At 44.0% G+C, this 26,273-nt stretch overlaps 1 protein-coding gene across 1 annotated transcript in view; it reads right to left on the reverse strand.

Annotated features, from left to right (window-relative positions):
- LOC139220808 (disco-interacting protein 2 homolog C-like) overlaps positions 1 to 26,273 on the reverse strand; it is a 56,091-nt gene that overhangs the window by 23,208 nt on the left and 6,610 nt on the right. The window contains exons 2-16 of the mRNA XM_070852657.1: positions 16,834 to 16,905; positions 16,082 to 16,186; positions 15,654 to 15,779; positions 12,374 to 12,569; positions 10,280 to 10,437; positions 8,351 to 8,470; positions 6,883 to 7,080; positions 5,418 to 5,509; positions 4,426 to 4,536; positions 3,084 to 3,207; positions 2,546 to 2,655; positions 1,895 to 1,997; positions 1,713 to 1,777; positions 707 to 800; positions 452 to 571 (exon numbers count right to left, since the gene is read on the reverse strand). Of these exons, the coding sequence (XP_070708758.1) occupies positions 452 to 571; positions 707 to 800; positions 1,713 to 1,777; positions 1,895 to 1,997; positions 2,546 to 2,655; positions 3,084 to 3,207; positions 4,426 to 4,536; positions 5,418 to 5,509; positions 6,883 to 7,080; positions 8,351 to 8,470; positions 10,280 to 10,437; positions 12,374 to 12,569; positions 15,654 to 15,779; positions 16,082 to 16,186; positions 16,834 to 16,905 (1,794 nt within the window). The remainder of the gene's footprint in view (positions 1 to 451; positions 572 to 706; positions 801 to 1,712; positions 1,778 to 1,894; positions 1,998 to 2,545; positions 2,656 to 3,083; positions 3,208 to 4,425; positions 4,537 to 5,417; positions 5,510 to 6,882; positions 7,081 to 8,350; positions 8,471 to 10,279; positions 10,438 to 12,373; positions 12,570 to 15,653; positions 15,780 to 16,081; positions 16,187 to 16,833; positions 16,906 to 26,273) is intronic.

Raw genomic sequence — 26,273 nt, forward strand, 5'->3', positions numbered from 1 at the left:
ATGGCTCTTTGGTTGTGTTCCAGATCCCATTCAGGTTCTTTCTAGGATTAAATCAGTCTTCATTCATGATTAATAACAGGATTTCTGTTTAATTCTTATCTAGCGGCAGGTACCAGTCCCTGCTGCCTAGAACATGGAAAAAGTCATTTAAATAATATGCAATTTGCAGTTAATGGGCTAAAACATGCAAATCCACCAGAAAATTACATCATTTCCTGGTTTCTTACTGTTATATTTCAGCCTCTTTTCCACCCCAGCTGGTCTGAAAACCATTTATTGTACCGAATGTGCGTAGTCTGACACATCCTGCTCTATTCCTGTAAAGCGACCCAGTTTCCTGACATCCCAGGAGAGTTTATCCATTTCCCTGACATTCTCTATCTCTAACGCGCCGCTCTAAACTCCGCCGTTAGCGAGGGAGCTCGGCTGTGGAGGCCCGGCGCGACCTTACAGGGGTTTGATCCGTCGGCCACCAGCAGCATGCGCAGCGAGCTCAGGTTGATGTCCTTCTGGTCTTTGTGGGCCACCAGAGCCCAGTGCATGTCTCGGGACTTCACACACGCCACCTTGGCTGCAGGACGACACACACACACACACACACACAGGTAGAGACGCACAGAGAGAAAATTAGCATTTAATCTATCTGACAGACAGGTGAATGGAGGGAAGACAGCGAGCTGAGTGGCAGCTGGAGTGTGTGTCTGACCTTTGTACTGGCAGACTTTCTGGATCCACGACAGCGGGTTGACCTTCATCAGTGAGTAGGGGACGCTGATCACGTGCATCATGTTCATCACACTCTGCACGTCACACACACACACACACACACACATCAACATCTAAAGCTGAGAGGTTTGTTTACATTCCTTTACTTACATTTTTAATCTCTTTTACAAAGTGGACCTGGTCGTAAAATATCTCTTGTTTTTGCTTTTATTCTTCTTCTTTCTTATTTTATCCTTTAAAACACTTCTCAGCCATATCAGGTGATGCTCGCTGACCGCCAAGCCGCCGTGCAACAGTTGAGTTCATGTTTTGTTTTTGCAGTCATCGGCTCGGCTTACAGGCAAAATGTTTTAATTCTCAATTCACCTGCATCTTTGCTCCACTGTTCTGCTCTGAAAACTCAAAATCCTGTTTTCATTTTGGGAATATTTTTATTTCTCTTTATTCAAAAGATACCAACAGCGCAGACTAGTGTTCCCGGGGTTTGGAAATCCACGACATCACCTTCCTCATGTAGGAGAGACACTCCTCACTCCCATATTTACTCTAACAGACGTTCCTACATCAGAGGGAAGCTGAAGTGGGTTCCCTTTACTTCTTAGAAACTTATTTCAACACAGAAGTCAACAAACCAGAATCACTGACGAAGATGTTGAATTCGTACAATAAGTAAAAAAGCAAAACAAAAAAGTTTTTCCATCAGAAGAGACTAAATAAAGACAGAGAACATGTTGATCCAGAACAACAGTGGATGTAGAAACAGACACTAAAGATCTGTGAACCTCCAGAGGAGATCTGAACTGTTTCCATGTGTTAGTTTCTGAGCGAGGCTCAGATAGAAGCGAGCATGACGCCATGTTATCACCGTGATGTCACGCCCTCTAGTTTGGCTGTAAGAAACACACCGCCGTCCCTGCATGCATGTTTTCGTGTTACGCTACGTTCATCGCATGTCGGCGCAGACCGAAGAGGCGTCGCCATCTTACCGTCAGGATGCCGTGCCACAGGCCCACGTCCTTCTTAAAGTCCAGAACGTTCACTATGGTCTCCGCTGCACACAGAGAGGGAGAGGAAAGGGTTAAATGAGTGTGTGAGAGTGTGTGTGATAGAGAGAGAGTGTGTGTGTGTGTGTGTGTGTGTGTGTGTGTGTGTGTGTGTGTGTGCCTACCCTCGGTGTAGCTGCAGGACTGGGTGAGAGCCTGGCAGTGTGTGAGCAGAGCGATCCTGGTCACGGTGACGCCCAGCACGCTGCCGTCCTTACAGGTTTTATACTGAGACACAAACAACAGACGCATCAGTGGAACCAATCAGCAAGTTCAATTTAAAACCTTTAAATCTGCTGTTTAATTCAATTTAAGACACAAACACAAACGCTGTCAGTTCAAAAGTAAAACTACAGTAAAATCAGTTAAAGAACATTTGTTATAATACGTTTATTAATGTGATAAAAATATATTTGTCCTTAATGATATTAAAAGGTATTAGAGGTCAGTTCTGAAGAAAACATTTAAATAACTTCCCAAACAGAATCTAAGACCTTTTAAGACTTTTTATCAGTTAGTTTATTATTTTAATTTCATTATTTGTATTCATTTTATTAGTAAATGTGGATTTAAGGAGCTGCTGCTTCTCTGAATGTGTTAAAAACTTTACGGAGCTAAATTCAGATAAGAGGAGATAAAAGCTGCTTAGAAACCAGGTCAAAGTGAGGTTCCTCATCATCATCATCATCCTCCTCATCATCCTCCTCATCATCGTCATCATCATCGTCATCATCATCGTGTGTGTGTGTGTGTGTGTGTGTGTGTGTGGGCCTCACCTCTATGTACGCCGTGTCGTTGTTGCCGTCCTTGATGTGGGGGAACCAGTCTCTGGGGGGTTTGGAAAGGTGCTTCGACTCCGTTACAAACCACAGCAGCTTGGGCCAACCTGCGGGGGGGGGGGGGGGGGGGGGGGGTAAGGAGAGGGGGGTTGAAACAGGGAGGAGAACGTGTGGGAGAGAAGGGGGAAGGTGTGGGGGTAAAGATGGAGGGGGAGAGGGACAAAATAGGGATAGACAGGGGGTGAGATAGAGGGGAGAGAGAAGGGGAGGAGGCCAGAGGGAGGAGGGGGGAGAGAAAGGGGGAGGGATGGGGGTGTGAAACAGAGTTCATTTCCGAGACTCGGCTCCAAAATATCAAGAGAAAAAGAACTAATCAGGAATTAACTAGTTTAACTAACTGGTTTAACTAACTAGTTTAACTAACTGGTTTATCTAACTAGTTTAAAGTCTTTACTCGGTTAACAGCCCCCTCCCCCACAGAGAAATGCCCCCCCCCCCCCCCCCCCCCCCCCCCCCTCCCCGGCGGCCGGCTCACCTTTGAACTGTGGGATCTCCCCTGTCGCGCTCTTCGGCAGCCCCTTATGACAGGCGTCACTGGTCAGCGCCACGGTAACGCCACAGCTGCCCAATAGGAATCCAATCTGCTGGCTGCCGGCATCCTATTGGACGATGACGGGAAGGGGGTGGGGCAGACGGTTAGCTCGCACACAGTGAATTAATTTAAATGCTGCAGCAGAAATAACTAAATATTTGACTAAATACTGATGGTAAACACACAACAAAGTTAATTTCATGACAACATGGCGCCTGAAGCCAGTTAAAAGTGGAGGTGACATGAATATTCATTTTATTTAATCTTAATTTTTGAAATTAGAACTCGTGTGTGAAAGGACGACTGCAGACGTCCACAGTTTATACGAGGAAACAGTTTAGGTGACTAAATGTGATGTTTAATTCTCACGACACGACGGACTGATGGAGCTAACTTTGATCCAAACTTGCTAAAATGCTTAAAAATGTGGGGGTGCAGCTGCTCCTGTTCATATCACCACACTTTGCTCTTACTGTAACTCAGGTGAGAGAAGAAGAGGCAGAGAGACTAGTCAGGGGTTAGTTATTAGTGGCAGGTTAACGTGGTGGCAGCATCTTTTATGAACACATGACGAAGATCTGACTCTCAGCTCTCAGTCGATCCCCTAAAAGGGATTTTCCGTCACAGCTGATGGTGAGAAAAGTGATGTTTCCTCCTCCTCCTCCTCCTCCTCCTCCTCCTCCTCCTCCTCCTCCAGCTGAAAGTGAAATTTAATGGAGAATGCTGCAGCACTGACTGCAGGCTGGAGAAGAGGTTCAGTAGAACGGAGAATGCAGCCGGCACAAAGTGAGGCAGTTAGCAGCATTTTATTTTCAGCCCTCAGGAAGCTTTGTGTCACAGAGCTTCTGGCCTTCAGATGTTTCAGGAGATCAGGAGCTGACTGGTGACGGTGCTCCGTCTGTGGCACCAGGAGGGCTCATTTCCCCGCTTGTCTACCTGGTGTTTTTCTGCTCTCCGCTCAGGCAGAGACGATTTTCTCATGAACACTTGTTGCCAGCAAACAGCCGAGACCGACCGACCAAAGGCGTCCGCGCAAGCAGAAGTCAGAGGAAGCACAGCGGGAGTCTGGAGCTCCCGGGTACGAGGTGATAACAGACGTGGCCGAAGCAGAGAGGATTAACATTACACAGCAGCGCTTTGAAAAATTAAATTACCTGACCTCCTGCAGAGAGACTAATCCTGTGGAGCAGGGCTTCGGTGTCAAGCTGGAAACTAAAGGACGGGGATTAGAGAGCAGCCGCGATGCCTTCAGGTGAGCTGCACGCAGCCAGGCGTCGTGACGTACCTTACGACTCAGGGGGACCTCGATGGGAACGGGGACCACCTCCGCCAGCAGACAGCCGTAGAAGGCCACCATGAAGGCCACGGGGTCGTTGTTTGGGAACACCAGCGCCACCTGGGGGAGGGAGGGGAGGCCGAGGCCGGGGGTCAGACAGGTTTCCAAACCTCACGGCTAAGAAAGTAAACTCTCTCTTCCTCGAGTCTGAAAATCATCGTCAATGACTTTTAACAAATAAGCCAGAGAGAATTCAAAACTAATCAACTTGTACTATTTCTAGATATATTTTACTTATAAGGTACACATATTATACAGGTGTGGTATATAAATGTGTCTGCAGCAATTAATCTACTAGCTGTCAACTATTAAATTAATCACCAACTTTTTGACAAAATAATCCAATTCCAGCTTCTTAAAAGTGAATATTTTCTAGTTTCTTTCCTTTTCTGTGACAGTAAACTGAACGTCTTTGGGTTGTGGCTTTGGGAAACACTCAACACACCATTTTTCAACATTTTCTGACATTTTAAAGACCAAACAAGTAAACGAATCATCGAGAAAATGATCGGCAGGTTAACTGAGAATGAAAATAGTTTGTGTTAGTTGCAGCTGTATTCCAACATAATACTTCCTTTGTGTGATTCTAAGTGTAAAGTTTTAAACTCATTTCATTTCAATACAAACGTCCAGAAATAGAAAAGACTCTTTATGCTAAGCTAAGCTAACTGACTGCAGCTTCATGTTTAGCGTTCAGACATGACATCTAGCAGTCAGCAAAAATAAGAACAAGCACATTTCCAAAGATTCAAACTTCAAAAAATGTCACTCCAGATTTCAAAACAAGAGCTCTGACTTATTAAGCTGTGCACATACTTGCCAAACAACAATGGCTGGATTTCAAAACCTTACAAAGCACAAACACGACATGAATAAATATGTGATAATGAAGAAATGCAGAAAGCCAGAAGGGCGTGAGGTGTTGGAGGCGTGTGACTCACCCGATCGCCCGGTCGCACCATGGGCTCCTGCTTGCTGCCCAGTTTGTGGAGGATGTTGTAGGCAAGCTTGATGCTGCGAGACCACAGCTTTCCTGCAGGGAGCAGGACACAGGATGTGAGGATGTGAGGATGTGAGGGTGTGAGGGTGTGAGAGAGGAGGGAGGGATACAGGATGTGAGTGTGTGTTCTTGGACTTCTATTTTGAGGACACACAGTCGATAAAAGAGGAAAAAAACCACCTAATGCGATGACATTTAGGAGTTTCCAGCAGTCAGGAGAGGTCACCAGAGAATCTGTCTCAGTTTATCGCGGATTACATTTAAAAGGTAGAGCGGTCTGAAGCACTCTGGGTGGACAGGTGCACGGCAAAGTGGAAGAACATGAAAAGAAAAAGTCCCTGCTGACAGCGCGCTCAGCTTTTTCTTCTGCGTGAGTTTATTCTGCTGCACACCTGTGCACCATGAGCACTTAGTGACCACACATTATCCTTCGAAACACAGGAACACAGCCCGTGTTTACTGGTTAACCTTCAGTAACCTTCTGGTTAGCGCCGAATACAGACGGACATAAAAACACGTCACTGTCAAGTATCAGAAGCCGGTCAGATTCTTTATATTTCCTGATTTAATGAGACACTTCTGTGATTAACTTTGGCAAACAGCATCCTGTTGGTGACTCCCAGCACTGCCCCACATAGACACTACCTTCTTCTTCTTCTTCTTCTTCAGACATCTGCTGACTCAAATTAGGAGAATTTTCTGTTTCTGAAGTTTTTATTTTGTGATTTGGGGAAAAAAAACAACTTCAGTTTCAGGAGGTTCGCTGTAGAAAACAGGAACTGCAAAAGGCACTGACGATAATGGTGAAGTTTAAAAAGGAAATATCAATACGGTGTAAATAACACGCTCACAATAACATAACATGCACATTCAGGCTCCAGTGTGACATCTGATAAACTGAACTCTGACAGTGTGGAAGCTAAAAAGTGTGAGGACGTTAAATCACAGTTTATCAGAGTGGGTTGTGGTCTCACACCCAAACTCTCTGTCCTTGTTCCCTGAGGGTCACTTTGTCTCTTTCTGTACAGGTACGATTACAGACTTCCCTCCACCTCCCTACTCTCCCATGCTGAGTATAATCCAGTGGCAAAAATGCACGAGAAACAGGGTTAAAGATGAATTTGACTTTGCTGCTTTGAGCCTTGAACCGTTCTGTTTGCATGTTCTCCTTAATCTCTTAATAGATAATAATTATCCATCCATTCATTGTCAATACTTTTTATTACTATTATCTCAAATGTTCTAAAGATATCACTCTCATATCGTTAGCCACGGTGTTCATGTGCTGACATGTAACACTGTTCCTGTAGGAGGAGAAGAATCGAGCATCCAGAAGGATTCAGAGCAGAACAGCAGAAAAACAACTGAAGAACTGAACACTTGATGATCTTGTTTCGCCGTGTTACCGTATGTGAGGACGTAGAGGGGCTTCCCGGCCGTGTCCAGGCTGGTGAGGCAGGGCGCTTTGGGCGAGATGGTCCCCCAGCGTTGGAGGGCGGCCTCCAGGGACGGCGGCCAGTTGGTGACCACCCCCAGCGCCTCACCCCGCACCGGCATCATCTCCGCCCCCTCCGGCCGCGGCTGATTAGGGTCCGGCTGCTGGACTGGAGACGGGGGGGGGGGGGAGACGGAGAAGGTGCTCACACGGTTTGTTTGCTGTAACGCGGTCGTGAAAACACCACATGGAGACATGTGAAGCTGTGAACACGCTGATAATTAATCAGGCGTCCTGTGGGGATGTGTAAAAAGTGTGAGAGGACTCCTTTTAAGATGTGACTGAGACAGAAAGACTCAACCTGCAGCCGTTCTCAGAAAACATCAATCCAGAGGTCTTAAGCACTACATCAACCATAATCTTTATCCTCTACGACCTGCCACAGAAGCCACAGAACCACTTTTTCCATACAACTAAACGGGACTTTTTCCTGAAATAGAAGGTTTATTTAAAGGAGACGATTAAACTCTACTGACTGGACAAGAGAGCAGAGAGCTGGACATAATACATCTGAAAATACGTGGTCATCATCATCATCATCTGGCCCCCGTGATCGAGTCCATACGACTCTTTATGAAGAAATCCTGCTCTACGCCGACACAAGAGTGTGAGAGGAAAAGTGTGGCACATGTACGAGGAGACTGCAACACTTTCCTTTATTACTGGGGGATAATTTAATGCAGTAAATTCTTTCTGTGTACATTTACAGACTTACATGAGTCATTGCCACTAAAGAAAACAGTCTGGGAAGCTTCGAGTGGCCTTTAAGGACAGTTTCTGCAGGTTTTCACTCAGCTAACCACCCACACTGTTGTTAAAATCAACAAAACAAGCATGCAGTGGATTGTGATTATTACTATTATTCAGTAAGTCGGCCTGGACCTCCGCTGTGGACCCGCTCTCCCTCACTGCTCTGCAACTATCTGTCCGACCTTCGCTGCTGCTTTACTCAGCCTCACCGCCCAAACATCCACCTGCAGGCTCTGACTTCAGTCCCAGGGGGAGACTATCTGCTATCATCACCCCCCAGTCCTTCTGTCTCTGTGTGTGTGTGTGTGTGTGTGTGTGTGTGTGTGTGTGTGTGTGTGTGTGTGTGTGTGTGTGTGTGTGTGCTGCAGGGACGGACCAGAACTGAAACTGTAAAAGTAAAAGTGAGGATAATGTAGTTAAAGTATTGAAAGCACTCTTTAAGGTGCATTATTTCTCATCACTGATGGAAAAGCAGGATTTTACTGTCGGAGTTGTTTAATATCAAACTGCAGCTGATGATTATTTTCTCCAGACAGACAGACAGACAGACAGACAGACAGACAGACAGGCAGACAGACAGGCAGGCAGACAGGGTGACGACTCGAGCAGAATCAAAGATGGTTTCTAACCCTCCAGAAGCTCATCGAAGTCGTCCACGAAGAACTCTCGTAGCGGAGGCCTGCGCGGCTGCTTCAGCGTGTTCACGAGCTGCTGGATTTTAGCCGACACGCGACTGCTGACTGGAACACCTGAACACACACACACACACACACACACACAGAGTGTGAAAGGAGAGCGGAGGTCCTCATTACCTGATCAATAACAATTCCTTCAGACGACTAAGAAGAGTGTTCTGTCAAGTTCTGTACGGAGTTTTAGCGACGACAGTGAATCCTCAAAGGACAGAAACATTCATAATAAGATGCCTTTGTTGTCCAGCTTATCTACCGTAGAGATAACTGAGCTCAATTTAAAATCAATATGACATTTTGACCATTTTCTCAAACTTTATAAATAATAACTTGTGTATTTTTAAACCTGGGCCGTATTTTTTATAAATAAGTGCTTGTTTTAGCCACTGACAGGCTCAGATTGTTATTCTAAGTGTCTGACAGCATTATGGAAAGGATCCCTACAAACAGCCATTAGATCGCTCTCTGCACACACACCAGACTCCATTGAAAAAAACAGTACTTTTACCTTAAAGAACATGGAGTTGCTAAACTACAGTTGCCACGATCAGCTGGTTTGTTTGTGTTATTGTTTGTTACGTAAATATCCAAACTAACCCGTTAAAACACATAAGTCAAACCATAACTCAAACAAACTAATCAAACAAAGCAGCAGCAGACCAGCAACTCATGTGTTCTGTGAGGTAAAATTACTGTTTTTGTCAATGGAGTCTGGTGGCTTTGAACAGAGTGATGTAACGGCTGTTTGTGGTTAAACCAAAAGGATCTTCCAGGTCTCTCTCTGTAGGGATCCTTTCCATAATGCTGTCACACACTTAGAATAACACTCTGAGCCTGTCAGTGGATCAAACAAGCACTTTTAGTGGACCTACTGTGATCAGGTGCAGTTGCTCCAAAGGATCACGCTGCAGCACATTTTGCAGCTGCCGGCTGAGGTGATCTACTGAACCAAACCTTTTGCACCTACCGGTCATTTAGACAGCAAAAATATGTAAAAATAGGGTCCAGGTTAAAAATACCAAAGTGATCCTTTACATTCAGCTCCTGAGAAATAGCCTCTCTCTCGGCTCAGCCTGATCCTAATTTAAGATCTTCAGACGCTCTTTTTCTGTCCCTCACTGCATCGATCTTTACTGCCTGAACTAATCAGCTCTTGAGATAACAGAGAGATCCGAAAAGACAACTTGACTGGCTTATCAATGAGCCTGCACAACATCAGAAAACTGTCTCGGTGATCAAATCCAACTCTGGACTCTGTGCATGTGTCTGTTTATTGCTCCATAAGGTCACGGAGTAAAGTCTGAGCACAGCAAAAGAACTTTCTACTGTTGTTTGCAAAAGGACAGAATAATTATATGTTGCTTCTACTTTTATACTTCCTCTGTCTCAACTGTATATATATATGTTTTTTAATATCTCCCCGTCTGCTGTAATGCTGTAAATTTCCCCGTCGTGGGACTAATAAAGGAATATTTCATTTTATCTTATCTTAATTCTCTTTAAATTAATTTATTATGTCTCCCAGATGGGGGGGGGCTCAGGAGAAGCTAATAAAAAGATGATCGATGATCTATTTCTTCCTTCTGATCAGAGGATTGCTGATGAACCCTGTGTTTCTTGAGGGGGCCACAGATGTGCTGTCTGCAGGATTGTGAAGCTGAAGAAGACCAGAGATGCTCTGACGGCTTTCCTCTAAAGAAAACAGAGCCCTGTGTTCATCCGGGGGAGCGACGCGCTGTAATTGGTCAGTTCTCTAAGGCGGTGGTCCAATTTGAGCTAAAATCCTGATGAAGGAGTTTCTATTTTCATCCGAGTGTCTTCGGTGTCTCTGCTCAGAGGCTCCAGCTGGGAGGAGGTGACTCTTACCGTCGCCCGTCTCCATGCGCTCCGCGTTGCCGTACTTCTGCGTGTTCCTGGCGATGGTCCCCATGTTGGCCATGTGGTGACGCTCGGTGTGGGAGTGGGACGAGTCCGACGAGTAGCCCGTCACATCCGGCGGGGCCGAGTGATTCTCTGGAGGGGGGCGGAGGGGGGAGAGGGTGAGGCGGACAGATGGAGAGCGAGCAGAAGAAGAAGAAGGAGGAAACAAACAGCCAGGGGTGACTCATTGTTCACATTTATCCATTTGTCTTGTTTTGGACAATTAAACACAAGATGATACTTTTTTTTTTTAATAAAGTCAACTTTCAAATTAATCATCTTAACATTTGGAGTATTTCTTCAGTTTTCCAGCTTCTTAAATGTGACAGGAAACTGAATATCTTTGGATTGTGGACAAAACGAGACATTTGAAGACGTCATTCAGGGCTTTTTTTTTAGACCAAACAAGTAATCAATTAAACTAGAAAATGAACAACGGGTTATTTTCTATAGTCGTGTTGTCACTGACATGTTTAATCATTAGTTTGTCCCACAGAAGTATTTATCAGTGTCATGTTTTATATTGTTTAAATATGTTTTGTATCCACATTCAGGGAGGACAGATTTTAAATGAGCTGTGTGAATGTATCTATTGTACACTGTCCCTGTTTTAAACAAACCAATAAGCATTAATCAATAATGAAAATAAGGGTTAAGCAAATCAATGTATCATAACTGGCTCGTCGGGTAGTTTTAATGCCCTAAAATCAATAACAAATAGAGTGCACACTGAAAAGGCTTTAACGGACGTGAAAATCAATGAAGGCTGGATCTCTCATCAGATCTCCGTTTGACCTGTGATCAAAACGTCGCTCTAATGAATCTCATTCAAAGGACCTTTTGTCGGGCCGATCAATATCAGAAGTGAGTGCTGGAAAGCTACAGGAGGGAATACTTGGGAATATCGGACACGTGTCCCCGTGAAGTGCTGGATGTGTTTAAACCGTTAAAACGCCGTGTGAGTGTTTGACGAAGGCGCCCAGCGTACCGTCCGACTCCAGCGGCGGCGGCCACAGCATGTCGGATCCAAACTCGCAGGATCGCCGCAGGGATCCTCCGTTCTCGGCCACGCTCAGAGCACCCTTCCTCTTCAGAGAGAGGTGGCCGATACCTGGAGACACACACACACACACACACACACACACACACACACAGGTGAGGACGCAGCAGAATTAACAGTAGAAATCTGTTAACTAATTCTTTAACCAGATAGTAATGTTCTGGCAGGACTGCCTGTATTTAGGCAACATTTAAAATGTGATTTGTTTTTTCTTAAATTAATATAAAAGGTTTTGTAGAAAAACATTATTAATACAAACAGTTTGTATTTTTCACTGTTGAGTTACTAAAACAGTGTCTGTTGTGAAACTTGGGCATAAAATTGCATCATGTGCAGCATTTTATTTAATTTATTTTTTTAGGTAAATACACACGTATGCGATGTTATGGAAGCACATTTCTGCAAATGTGATGAAAAAAAAGATTCTTTAAGTCATTTAATGAGAAACTTTCTCAGAATAACGATTTGAAATACTATTATATATCAATTACCAATATCTAATAGTCTATTGTTACGTACTCTTAAGATTTGTCTGCTAGTTTATTATTTATTGTTTTTATTGATGCTCTACTGGACCACTAATAAAGGAATATCTACACTAATATTGTATTATATTATATTATTAGTATTTTGAGATGTATACTGTGTATAAACAGATGAAATAAAGCTGTTATTCACATGTTTCACATACACACTAGAAATCTCACTCCCCTTTCTGCTACATAAACTGTTTTAACACCTTTTTAAATCCTCCTCTCTGCACACACGTCCATTAAAAACAGATAATTAACACGTTGGGACGCTAAAGTTTAAAATCTGCTGCCCAAAATCACAGAAAGACCCAAAGTTCCTGCTGTAAGACGCAGCTTTCTCCTTTAAGGACGTCCCGTGAGGTGTTACCGTGGTGTGACTGTGACAGGTGGCTCTGCTGGTGGTGCGACTGGCCCAGGTGCGTGTGCGCCAGGTGCGTGTGCGCCAGGTGCGAGATGTGCGTGTGCGCCAGCGAGTCGGCGAGCCGCCCGGCGTTGCCGCTGCCTCCGCTCTGCGTGGACGAGGAGGAGGAGGAGGTGGAGCCCAGGTGGGCCGGGCCAAGCTGGGACGGGCGGCTCATCCAGTGCTCCATGCCCGACATGTCGTCACCCGGCCCCGCCTCCTCCTCTGAGCCCGACGAGGAGTCTGAGCACAGGGGGGACAGGCCTGGGGAGAGTCAGTGACGCCGTTACTCACACACAGGAAACAGCAGCACAACAAAGCACAACAATCCTACTGTATCTAACATTCACTCTATTATTTCACATCATTGTTGTTAGTATTTCATTTGTTAACATTCTCTGTGTAAAATGTCCCATTGTTTGCATTCAGAAGTGACAGCGTGAGCTCAAGACGCACAAACAGGTTTGTTTTTAAAGATTCCTTGACACTAACTCGCAGCAGAAAGGCCAATAAGATCATTTTCCAACATGTCGAACTATTCCTTTCTCATAAGGAGGAGGTGCTGCTGATCAGCCACTCGTCTGATGATCGACTAACCGTTAACGACACTTTTTTAGGCAAAACTCCAGAAATGTGATCATTTACACGCTCTGAAATGTAAACATTTGCTGCTTTTCTTGGTTTTGCATTACAATAAATTGAATATTTTTGGTTTCTGGAGGTCACGTTGGACTCCATTTTTCATTACTTAGACGATTAATCGAAAAAATAACACACAGATTAATAACAGCCTCACTAAAGCCACAGTTTTGTCCTATTAGACAGTTATTATTTGGTCTTTGTGTTGGACGACAGACGGCACTGAGGTTTAGTTTGCTGTGTTTGTGGAGCTTATAAATGACCGTCGTTCTTCATTATGACACATTTTCTTTTGTCTACTTTCCTGTTGCACTGCTAGTTTTAGTATAGTTAACTATAAGAACCCTGCAGCCAGGCTTCTGGAAGGACATGTTGAATGATCACATACATACATATCTATGGCCAAGTCGTGTGAGTAAGCGTAGAGCTGTATAGACTTTATTATAACGCCGAGCCAACGCGACTCTGAGCCTCGTAATGATAAACGGATCCGAACTGGAGGTTTAGTTTAAGTTAATTGTCTCAGTTCAGTCAAACAATGGTTCAGGTAGTCGGGCAGCGGGCTGTGATTCACCACAAATCACCGCTGAAGTTTCCGAGCGGCGGAGCAGACGGTCGGCTCTTGAGCTCGCAGACCAGAAACGTCAATAATTAGTCAGCTTACACAGAAAAGCCACAAGAACCAATTTAGTTAATACTGGCTTCAGGCTGCACTTCAGAAAAGAACCACACAGAGACTGAATGTAATTCTTTGAATAAGAGTTAATTATCTGGACACACGGGAGCACGGGGACGCCCAAACATCAGTGTGGACAGAAATCTTAAAGGAGAATTCCAGTACTTTTAAACCTGAGTTTTTAAAATCACAATGGCTGCAACGTAATCCCTTGGGGAGACGGCATCTGATAAAGTAGGTCCTCTAAAAGTGCTTGTTTTAGTCAATGACAGGCTCAGATTGTTATTCTAAGTGTGTGACTGCATTATGGGAAGGATCCCTACAGAGAGAGACCTGGAAGATCCTTTTGGTTTAACCAGACAGAGCTGTTACAGGCACCAGACTCCATTGACAAAAACACCAATTTTACCTTGCAGAACAAGAAAGTGGTTGGTCGACTAGGTCTAGTTTTTTTTGTGTTATTGTGTTACACAAATACTGTGTTGGATCTGAACTAACCCGTTAAAAGTCACACAATAACACAAACTAACCGACTGAGGCAGCAGCAGACCAGCAACTCCTGTGTTCTGCAAAGGTAAAATTGCTGGTTTTGTCAATGGAGTCTGGTGGCTTTGAACAGAGTGATGTAACAGCTGTTTGTGGTTAAACCAAAAGGATCTTCCAGGTCTCTCTCTGTAGGGATCCTTTCCATAATGCTGTCACACACTTAGAATAACAATCTGAGCCAGTCAGTGGATCAAACAAGCACTTTTAGTGGACCTACTTTGATTGAACGCAGTTTCTTGGCTGCCACCTGAAACGATCCACTGGACCAATTCACCATCTAGACCAAGATATGCATCAATAACACCCAGGTTTAAAAACACCAAAGTAACCCTTTAATGTTGTCAGATGCTGTAAAACTTTGGGGAGACGTCAGGTTCACTTAAAAATGTTCCCAAAGGTTAAAAAGCAAATTGCCAGTGAACAAACTTATTTCATTTCCTTCATTAAAATTCAATTAACCCCCAAATGATGTTATCAGTTCTGATTATGTTCAATCTAATGAGCTCATATTTGAGGTAAAGGTCATCTTCACCGTCCCATTTCAGCCTCCTGAGGTTACTGGGCGCACAAAAACATTAAAAAGTATCTTAGCTGATCCATATTCATCCTATTCTTCATGGGCACATTTACAGTAGCTGACAAACTGCAGCGTTACAGATGTCTGTGGTTTGGTTTTACTGTAAATCTGTCAGTGGGTTTGCAGGCCTCAGAAAATGTGCATGTTTGCAATTTTGGGTGAAATGAGTGTTTCTGTGTCAGAACAAAAACAACGTCTGAGAACCAGAGACGCAGCATTACAACATAATCCTGTCTGGGCCCAGGGCGGCCTCTCTGGGGTCAAATTTTAGGCTTAGTGCAACCCAGTTCAGCGGAGATAACCAGTGTGTGTGTGTGTGTGTGTGTGTGTGTGTGTGCGCCTTGTTCACTTTCCAAGCATTTTGTAAATCACAGAATTATTTCAAACCGATCAAACTCGTGGTTGATTTTAACGGCGCTGGTCTGAGAACTTAAACGCATTCCTCTGTTGAACAGACTCCGATGAATGCCAACAGTTGCTAACTGCCTTAAAGGGACAGTTCACCCCCAAATTAAAACAACATATTCTCCTCCTAAACTACATCCACTCATGGATGAGAAGCTCGTGCTCGCGCCAGCACCAAGCCAAACCGTTTAATTACAATGGCGTCCATCATGTGGTGCCATTGGGCCCAAGGAAACTTTTTTCCATTGACTTACATTGTGAAAGAGAGCCACAACCTGCAAAACGACTCGTTTCACCACCAGAATTTGCTCCATTCTGTCCGATGACATTTGGGAAGTCAAGACGATAAAATAATCAGAAATAAAATAAAGGAAATAAAAGAATATGTATGTTTGATTTGGGGGTTTGCTGTCCCTTTAAGAAGGTGGTCATACGTTTGCAGGTGTGTGTGTGTGTGTGTGTGTTTTGGCGTGTGTCTCGTCACCTGGAGGTGTGTACGCATCCATGGAGGTCTGCACCACCAGTGAACGTCTCTTGGAGGGCATCGGCACGGCCACCTTCCTCTCCACGTGTCGCGCCAACACGGCCTGCACGGCCTCGGTGTGGACGTCTGCCAGGGACAGACGGACAAAGATTCACCAAAATATCAAATCCAGCTAACTATTAATGGCATTTTCCCCTTTAAATTTCAATTTAGTGACTTTATTTAGCTTTAATTAGCTTTACCCATAATGCTCCAGTCTTGGGGTAAAAATCCCCCAAAAGTATAAAGATGGAGGTATTTATTTGCCTGCTGCAGTATATTTCTTTGTGTGTTGTGTTTAATTAAGTAGACGTCATTTAAAGTTAGATTTAGCACATTTTCAGCCCACAGTGGTTTTGGTGGTTGTGATGCAGCCGTGGTTTCTGTACCTGATCGGTAGCGTTCGTCTCTCGTGCCGGATGTTCGCCGCCGGTGGAAACGGGCGGCAGATGGAGGGCCGAGAGGGGCCCTATGAGACATGGGCCCTTCCATACCTACAGAGGCAAGCAGACAAGCAGGCGACACACACACACACACACACACATTTATATACACAGACACACACACACAAACACACATATGCACATACACGTTTCACAAAAGCAGTAAATACAGCGCCAAAAAGAAAAAACAAACATGGAGATGATTTGATTCGGCAGAAAAATGATATTTTTCTGACATCACAAAACAAAATAAGTAGAAAATAACATAAAATCAAATCATAAGAACGTGGGAGTTGAGTTGTTGCTGTCCGACAGATTATCCCTCAGTGTTTCAGTGACCCGCAGTAGCCAAAGCTGCATCCCGGTGACAGATGACGAGGACAGAGCTGCGTCCTGTGTGATGATGGATGCGTGTGTGTGTGTGTGTGTGTGTGTGAGTAGCAGTGAGGCCGGTGTGTGTGTGTGTGTGTGTGTGTGCAGCAGGTTCAGATTCAGAGGAGCAGGCCCAAGCTGAGCTCTGGGGAGTCTTAACCTACATCCACTAATGGCGGCGGCTGAGGACTGAATCGATAGAGTGGAGTATCATCGCAACTGTATTTGTCATGACGCCAGATCGATATCCTAGTAGTGGTATGGGGGTACTTTAGCTGAGGGAGGGGGGCGGCTGTGTGTGGGGCGGTCAGAGGTTGCTAAATTACCTCCAGCATGTGGGACATATGCCCTGATCAGCTTGTGCCTCTTCTTCTCATAACCCTTCTGAGTGATGTCCCCTGCAAACAGATAGAGATAGAGATAGATAGAGAGTGAGAGAGCCAGTGTCGGCTGAGTGGGCTGCTTTTCTTTTCTTTTATTAATTTGCTCATTAAATAATTTGTAAAACACGTTTTATTGCTGCTTTAAATCTGAAGGGCGGCGTGACGGACAAACACCGTGTGAGCACGTCGCCCTCGTTCTGGATCTGGTCTGAGACTCGTGTCTCGTGTCACCCAACCTCGTCTGTCTCTCCCAGTCTTTTAACGGCGCTGTCTAAACTGTTAATTAGAGATAAAAATGCAAAACACAACAAAAGCAATGTAAGGAAACAAATGATGGGATGAGTAAGAACGGAAATGTGTAAAAAAAAAAATAAAGAAATGATGTGACAAAAAAAGAATAATGCAAGGTTTTGCACATATTGTTCAGTTTGACAGTTGTTCCCATGTATAGAAGCTCTCAAAGTCATGTGCTTAGTCATTATCACACTGCTGTTAAAGGAGAACTCTGGTATTTTTATACCTGGGCCCTATTTTTACATATTTTGGTGTCTACATGACTAATATGTTTTGGAACTGGTCCAGTAGATCGCCTCAGCTGGCGGCCGAAAAATGGGCTGCAACATAATCCTTTGGAGTAACTGCACCTAAACAGAGTCTACGTTTCTGACAACACCGCAGGATCCTTTTTGACTGACCAGATACAGCCGTTTTACTACCCTCCACTAAAACACCAGACTCCATCGACAAAAGCGGTAATTTTAGCTTGCAGAACATGGGAGATTGGTGTCTCCTGGTTTTAAGGGGTTAGCTTGAAACTAACTGAATTAACCCTTTAAAACATCAAAATCACACAACAACACAAACACAACACAAACAAACTAACCAAATCAGGCAGCGGTAGACCAGCAACTCCTGTGTTCTGCAAGGTAAAATTGCTATTTTTGCTAATGGAGTCTGGTGGGTTTGAAGAGAGCGATATAACATCTGTTTGTGGTTAAACCAAAAGGTCAATCTCTGTAGGGATCCTTTCCATAATGTTATCAGACACCAAAAATAACAGTCTAACCCTGTCACTGGCAAAAACAAACACTTTTAGTGGACCTACTTTGATCAAAAGCAGTTGCACAGAAAGAATTACATTGCAGTTCTTTTCACGGCTCCCAGCTCAGGCGATGCACTGGACCACTTCCAAAACTTTATTTTAAATACCCAAATATGTACAAACAGGGCTCAGGGGTTCAGAGTTATCCTTTAAAACACATTCCTTTCTTCTCATCTCATTTAATAAAAGCATTTATTATGACAATAAACAGCAAAACTATTTCACACAGCACATTTTCTCTCCCATCTTTGGTGCCATTTTGCAGTTAACGTACCAAGACGAACCCATCCACACAAATGAAAACCCTGAAGAGCAAAAATTACCCTATGGAGCGGAAACCTGGGTTAAGGTTCAACATGTTGACAAGGAAAGGGAAAAATGGAAGGACGCACAGGAGACAAGAACGGTTAAATCAGTAAGTAAGACACTGTGTTTGTGTACCAAGATACGCTGCATGTCCAAAACATCACCTACCAATCAGCACTACGGGCCTCAGTGTGATTAAAACAAAGTGCTTGTCAAGTTGTGTAACTGTTCCTGAAACCGCCTGCAGATCCCCGTGTTTTTTTTTAGTTTTTTTTGTTGTAACTTTTCAAAACAGACACTGACATTCACTACAACTTTACACAGTGAATGGCGAGGTGTGTGGAGGAGCTCTTTTATATTATTCTTCACACAACTACTTCTGTCGCTCTTTTGTGTACAACCGAATGCCACGAATGTGATCAAGGAGAGGCCGTCCGTTACCAAGACTACAAAGACACTCAAAAGATCATGGAGGAGGCTGTGACGTCAAGCTTTTGTCCCGCGGCCACTCGTGTCTTCAGACATGGGTACAAAGTAGTTTGTCTGAAACACACTGAGCTCTTAAGACATTGCTTTTCTTTGCCTTGGCTCGTAATAATCGCAGGCGACTTCACTTCATGCTTCATGCATGTTTAAGAGAGCCTGAGGCGGCAGGACATTCATCTGCAGCTTTATGCCGATGACACCATCATATATGTACCAGAAAATTCACCAAAAAGGGCAGCGAAAGGATGTATACCAGTGGTTGCAGCATAATTAGCTTCTATTAAATTTAAAAAAAAATAGATTATCTATTAGAAAAAGGGGCCCACGTGAAATAGAGGAGGTCTAATAAAGGAATATCTTATCTTATCTTAATGACTTCAAGTTTTAGGAATAATTTTAGCACCACTTCAGTTTGATAAACAGGCATTACATGCCCACCCAGTTATTCATGCATTTTATGATATTCTCTCATTTTTCTTATTTTATGACATTATAGGTGCAAGCATCAGCATCTACAATCAGAAACCTCACATAACCAGACACTGAAAACAAAGGACAAAGAGCCAGTTAGGTGGCATCACTGTCACACACTAAAAAGATATGATCCATTTCATTTGTACCAACAGTCGAGGCCCAGAGCGTCTTTCCAGATATATTCAAAGACAGGACAGTAACAGAGTCAGCTTTCTCCAAAAAAGTGCAGTCGACTGTGAAACGCATTACCAACTGAAATCAAAATTCAGATATAAAATCTTTTACAACGGGGGAGTGCTGGCTAACGGCAAACCAGGGCTGCATCCATTTTTAGCTAATTGTACTAATTATTATCGGAGTATGGTGCATGTATTTTATTGTAATTCCGTAGTGTAATCTGTAAAAGCCCAACTAGGGACAATAGCAATAGCTATAAACTCACATCAGTGCCAAGCTTTGTGCTGGAACTATGTTGAATTGCATCGTCCCAATAGAATAAAATAAAAATGAAAACAAAAGCAGACTTAAATGCAACGTGAAAGCTATAATATAGGATAACACTATATCACGCTACTGTTCATATGTTTATTTTCTAATACTTATTGATGCAAAGTAATCACCCAAATTGTTATTAATGATCTTTCTTTTGTTTGTGTGAGTGTGCCTTTAGTTTGTTCAGGGGTAGCTATTGTTGCTAATGCTAATTCCCCTGTTCTCCCTCTGCGCTCTCCAAACAACCGATCCTCCTGTGGAGTTTCTCAGGAACGACCAAAGCACGTACAAAGGCTTTCCTGAGCTGCAGCCTCACGAGCTGAATGGCTATCGCATCGCGTCACGTCATAAAAATATAATACCGCATTGTTGCCTCACATAAACTGCACGATGAAGACGTGGATTTAGCAGCAGTTTTATACGAAGAAATGAGTTTTAAACCAGAGTGTGTCAAGTAAAGCAGACAGCAGAGAGGGTGGACTGATGGATGGAGAGGTCAGTGAGGAGGGGAGGTCGTGGAGAAGCCCATTACAATCCCTGAGGGGGTTTTTCGCTGCCTAGGCAACCACTAATGCACCACCCCCCCCCCGGCAACCGCTGCCACCACCTGTCAATCACAGCACCCCAGGGTCCTCGCAGCACGGCTAACATGTGAGCTGAAACTGCCTCGTTTGTCCCCATTAAACTGTGTTAAACAGCTTTGCACCAGTTTCCTAATTATTGATCCTGATGTGATTGTCACAGAGATGTTTAACTCGCCGACAACAGGGAACAAAATCAAATTCAGCAAAAGAGGAGCGAGCTGCAGTGATAAAGAGATAGAAACCAGACAGCTGACAGATGTGCATCTTACCGCACCGTGAGAAACATCATTCTCCTCAAATCGAGGCGCTCCACTCGTATTAGGAAGGTGGAAGATGTTTTTGAACAGTACAACAGATACAGCTACACGAAAAGACCAGAAACGTGTTCGTCTGCTTCTCAATACGACAGAAGACTTAATCCTAAGAATCAGGTAAAAAAAATGTTTCCTTTTCAGAAAAAGACATTTCCTGAAACAGCTGGTCACTGTAGTATTCAGCAAACGTTACTCAAACAGGAGGAACAATTGTTGGGCAAGAGTAGCTAGAAGTATCCGACCAAAAACATCTCTTTAGCTTTTCACTCTAACTAATAACACGAACACGGTGTTACCTTTAGCGTTCAGAGGCTAGGCTCTGTGCTAACAGGTTAGCTCGCTAAACGACAGCCTGTCTCTCGTTGTTCGACTCAGTTTGCTAACTCGCGAAGCTGTTTCCACCAAACATGGAGCAAATACTCTCCTTCAGTTTTTCACTCGAGTTTGATCGCTGGATCATTTTGTTTATTTGCGTAAGTAAATGCAGTGACAGGAGGGGCTAACGTTTGTGCTGCTTCTGCTAACTGGGGCTAACGTTTGTGCTAACCAAGAGAAAAATACATCAGAAAGCTAGAATCAATTAACAGACACATTTTCAGACAGACACATTCTTCCCTCACTTGAACTGTGTATAGCTTTTCTGTATCGCTACTGTTTATTCATCTATTTATCGGAACATTTGCTTAACGTTTGGTGGAAACAGACCGACAGTCTGTCGCTGAGCTGCAGCTCAAATGTTAGCCTTGAGGAAGACTGGTAGGCAGGAACAAAAGAGCATTTTATTCCAACCAAATGAAGTGACACTAATCATCTAATCCTAAAGCAGCTCAACTAAACAGCCTCATGCTCACTTCCCTCCAACATCCATCACCTTTTTCCCCAAAGAGTCACCAGTTTTATTTGTTGTTGCTTGTGTCCTGCGCTACTTGGAGCTGTTGTTCCATCTGAAATAAGTGGAATTATCACACCTGAGCAGTGACTCCATTGCTCCATTTTGCCAAAAGATGAACTCAGCTGTCTGCACACAGATTGTGTTTCTGGGCGCCGGGCTGGGGGGCACAGTTGCAGCTGTGCATCTATGCGTACAAACAAGTTGTGGCTGCAGAACAAATATTGACTACTGGCTACTGCAACTCTCAAGATCCGCTCCCCAAAAGAGGCATTTTCTCAGAGAGAGAGAGAGAGAGAGAGAGAGAGAGACGTCTTTTCGTTCAGCTTCATGGACAAAAATATTCCTCAAACATACAAAATAGGCGTTGCATATTTATGAGCTGGTGAAACAAAACGGAATAATATGGAAGCAGGTCTGCTGCAGAGCCGTGGTGAAAGAAAAGCAGAGGGGAGGAAAGAACGATAGATAGAAATAGAGCGAGAGAGAGCGACAGGAGTCTACATTAAACAGTCTGACGATGGAGGATGGCCAGAACATCTGGGTCCAATCTGCTCATCTGTGCTGCTTTGTGTGTGTGTGTGTGTGTGTGTGTGTGTGTGTGTGTGTGTGCTACATCTGAATGAGGCCTTTTCTCAGATCGACCGCAGCATAACAACATTCCTTCTTCTTCTTCTTCTTCTTCCTCACACACAGCTGCGTTTCCATCACTTCGAAGGACACGACATTGACTTACATTCATTTCCTGGAGACTCATTTTACCCCTTAACCATAACCACCACTCGCCTAAACCTCACCCTCACCCCAACCTTAAGCCGAGCCTTCTGAAAGTCACCTGAAATGTGGCGAGTCCCCACAATGTGACGGTAAACCGATTAATGTCCCCACAACATGAGGAATAACACATGGTGTTACTCACTCTCTCTCTCACACACACACACACACACACACTCACTCGGTCCGTAGGGAGACGCCATCTTCCACTTGCAGCGCAGCAGAGCAGGGAGGGAGTTGCCTAGCAACGGTTCTCCTGGAGAAGGCCCGAGACGGCCATCTTGGATTTGGAGCGTCAGATGTGAGAAGTGGGCTAATGATACCTGCCATGGTGAGTGCATATGTTTGTGTCTGTGATGTGTGTGTGAGAGAGAGACGAGTGTGTGTGTGTGTGTGTGTGTGTCCTACCAGCCTGTATTGGCAGCCTAATTACTTTCCTCCTTCTCCTCGCTCCCTCTCCTCTCTGCTCCCTGACACTCGGCTGTTTTAACGGCACACAGCTGAGAGAGAATCAATTGCGGCCGACTGCCGATCGGAGTTTTTCCGCCCGCTGAGATTGCGTAGCCAAAAGGTCTGAGCTTCCAGCGCCGCTACAAAAAAACTCATTTTGGCAGGTTCACCACACACCAGTGATGCAGTCGTCTGTAGTAAAACACATCGCCAACAAATACCCAGTTTGCTTAAAGAATAACTGTATGAAATGACTTGTAGAAACAAAATGTTCCAGGAAGTCACCTCAGCCTGCAGCTATGAACTGGGCTGCAACGTGATCCTTTGGGACAACTGCACCTGATCACAGTAGATCCACTAAAAGAGCTTGTTTGATCCACTGACAGGCTCAGAGTGTTATGCTAAGTGTGTGACAGCATCATGGAAAGGATCCCTACAGAGAAAGACCTGGAAGATCCTTTTGGTTTAACCACAAACAGCTGTTATATCGCTCTCTGCACACACACCAGACTCCATTCATAAAAACAGGAAAAATGCCTCACAGCACATAACAGATGCTGCTGCCATGCGTTAGTTTGTTTGTATTATTGTCTGGATTATCCCTTTAAAACAAGTCTGTCACACAAATAGCACAAACAGACTAACTGATCGAGGCAGCGGTGGACCAGCAGCTCCCCTGTTCTGCCAGGCAAGAACTGTATTACTGTATTACATTGCCATCAGAGAGGGAACTGTCCTTCAAAGCCACCAGACTCCATTGCCAAAAACAGTCATTTTACCTCACGGAACATGGAAGTTCGCTGTGCTGCCACTGCATTGATAAATGAACCAACACGCTAGTTCAGATCCAAACTAACCGTTTAAAACACCAACGTCATGCAATAGCACAAACAGACTAACCAATCGAGGCAGCAGTAGACCAGCAACTCTTGAGTTCTGTGAGGTAAAATTACTATTTTTTTCAATGTAGTCTGGTGTGTGTGCTGTTTGTGGTTAAACCAAAAGGATCTTCCAGGTCTCTCTCTGTAGGGATCCTTTCCATGATGCTGTCACACACTTAGAATAACACTCTGAGCCTGTCAGTGGCTAAAACAAGCACTTTTAATGGACCTACTGTGATCAGGTGCAGTTGCCTCAAAGGATTATGCTGCAGCCTGTGTGGTGGCTGCCGGCTGAGGTGATCTACTGGACCAATTCCAAGATCTTTTGTACCTACCAAAAGATTTACAAACACCCACTTTATCCTAAAACTGCATGTTACAATGTCCCAAATCACAAGCTGATGTCTCCGTATGGCTCGTTTTGTCAGATCAACACCCAAATATTACCAGTTTATTACCACACGAGACAAGAAGAAGCACCAGATCATCACAAGAGAGAAACTGGAACAAAATAATCTAATTAAATCCTGGATTGTTCCATTGTTGCTCTTGTCCTGGTCCAAAGCACAAAAATATTCATCAAAGCCCAAGAAAACAGGCAAATAGAGCAAATCTGAGAGGCTGAATGTTTTCTAACCTGGCTGAATATAAAAAGAACAAATGTTCTGTTAACAATCTGATTAATTATCGACTTTTTGAGTCTTTGACCATTACATGCTATAAATTTGTGATAAGGGCGGCGCACTCAACATCGGTTTGTGCTCAGAAAGTTTCTGAGATGAATCATTATTTGTCTTTGGAGCCTTTGGTTATTTTCGGTATCCGAACAGAAACTCAAGCATTGTATCACAACAACACGATGCATTCTGGGAGTTATTCTGTGATCCAATGTTTTCGGCGTCAGCGGCCAGACTTTCCCTTTAACCTGCGTTGTTTATTTCTAGATTTCCCAGAACGATCTGCAGCTTCTACTCAAACCCCATCTGTCGAAACATGTATGGCTGCGTGCGGAGCATCGTTGGAGCCGAAAAAACAGCAGAGAACCCTGCCAGACTGGCGTCGAACGGCTGGTCCGACTGTTATCATCAGACAGGACCAGACTTAATTCAAAGTTTGGCCATTTTTAGACCATCTTATTCAGCTCACAGCTCCTGTGGTGCATTTATCAGGCAAACATTTGAATGATTTCCTGTTTTATATCATTACAAATTGGATATTTTGGACAGTTGGTGGGATATCAGACATTTGACAACATCATTTAAGGCTCCAGACAAGATCGAACATTTGATCTATTGATCTATTGATCTATCTATCTATCCTCCTGCCTTTTCATCTCACATTATTCGTTTCTACTCGATTCTCTGCTGCATCCTGCTTTTATTTGATCTCTTCCTCTCTCTTTCTTATCACTTCATCATAAACAGAGAGTCCACCCACAAAGCCGCCATGGTAACCAAATCAGAGCCCACACACACACACACACACACACACACACACACACACACACACACACACACACACACACACACACACACACACACACACACACGGAGGACTGGAGTATGCGTCATGCGTTGGGACCTTGGGCTGTCACACTCACATGCAGGGACCCGTGTGGACTGTGGAGCGTCCACTCGCTCCACAACACATGTGTCCTCAGCAGGGCCAGGGGCCACACACACACACACACACACACACACACACACACACACACACATTACAGCATCAATTATACATCATATATTATATATATTCTACATCAATTATTCTTCATGTACTTTCTCAATCTGCTGATTAATTTCTGAATCGATCGCCGAGTCCATAAAATGTCAGAAAGTCGTCTCATTTTGTTCAACCAACAGTGAAAAAACCCAAATATTCAGTTTTCACTCATATAAAACAGAGAAAAGCTTAAAGTGTTCATACTTAGGAGGCTAGAAACAGAAGATAGTTGACATTTTAGCTTAAAAATGATTGGTTTTATATATATATTTTCATTAATCGATTAGTCACTGCAGCTCTCCTGTCATATTGACTTGAAACATAGAATGTATCTGTAGCGTTACTGATAAATAATCAATCATTATAGTTGTTTTCCAGCCGTTACTGTGAGTTCTGATGACTTGCGATGTGTGTTTGTCCTACTTTTTGACACATTATAGAGTAAACTGGTGATCAATCACTTAATATTGAGAGTAATTCAGTGCTGCAGCCCTACAAGACGCCCGCTCTTCACTCTGTGGAGCTGGAACGAGCGAATGTTTGGTGCTTTCGCTCAATAAATGACACTAATAGTTCATCAATCATCAAAATTAGACTCAATTTTCGGTTAAACACCTAATCCATTCACTGCCGCGGCACCTCTCTCCGACTCCTCACTTTGATCTAATTAAAAGGTTAAACTGTCAGACAGAAACACACACAAACAAACAAACTCCTCTAGAAAATCAACTTCTTGATTTGGTGGGAAATAAGACATTTGGGGACATCACGTTCGGCTGCAGGAAACTTTCTCTTCACTTGCTTCAAAGCCACCAGGCTCCATTAACAAAAACAATAATTTTAGCTCGCAGAACAGAGGAGTTTCTGGTCTACCGCTGCCACGATCGGTTAGTCTGTTTGTGCCAATGA

The sequence above is a fragment of the Pempheris klunzingeri genome, chromosome 21 (assembly GCF_042242105.1).
Source record: "Pempheris klunzingeri isolate RE-2024b chromosome 21, fPemKlu1.hap1, whole genome shotgun sequence".
NCBI lineage: Eukaryota > Metazoa > Chordata > Actinopteri > Acropomatiformes > Pempheridae > Pempheris > Pempheris klunzingeri.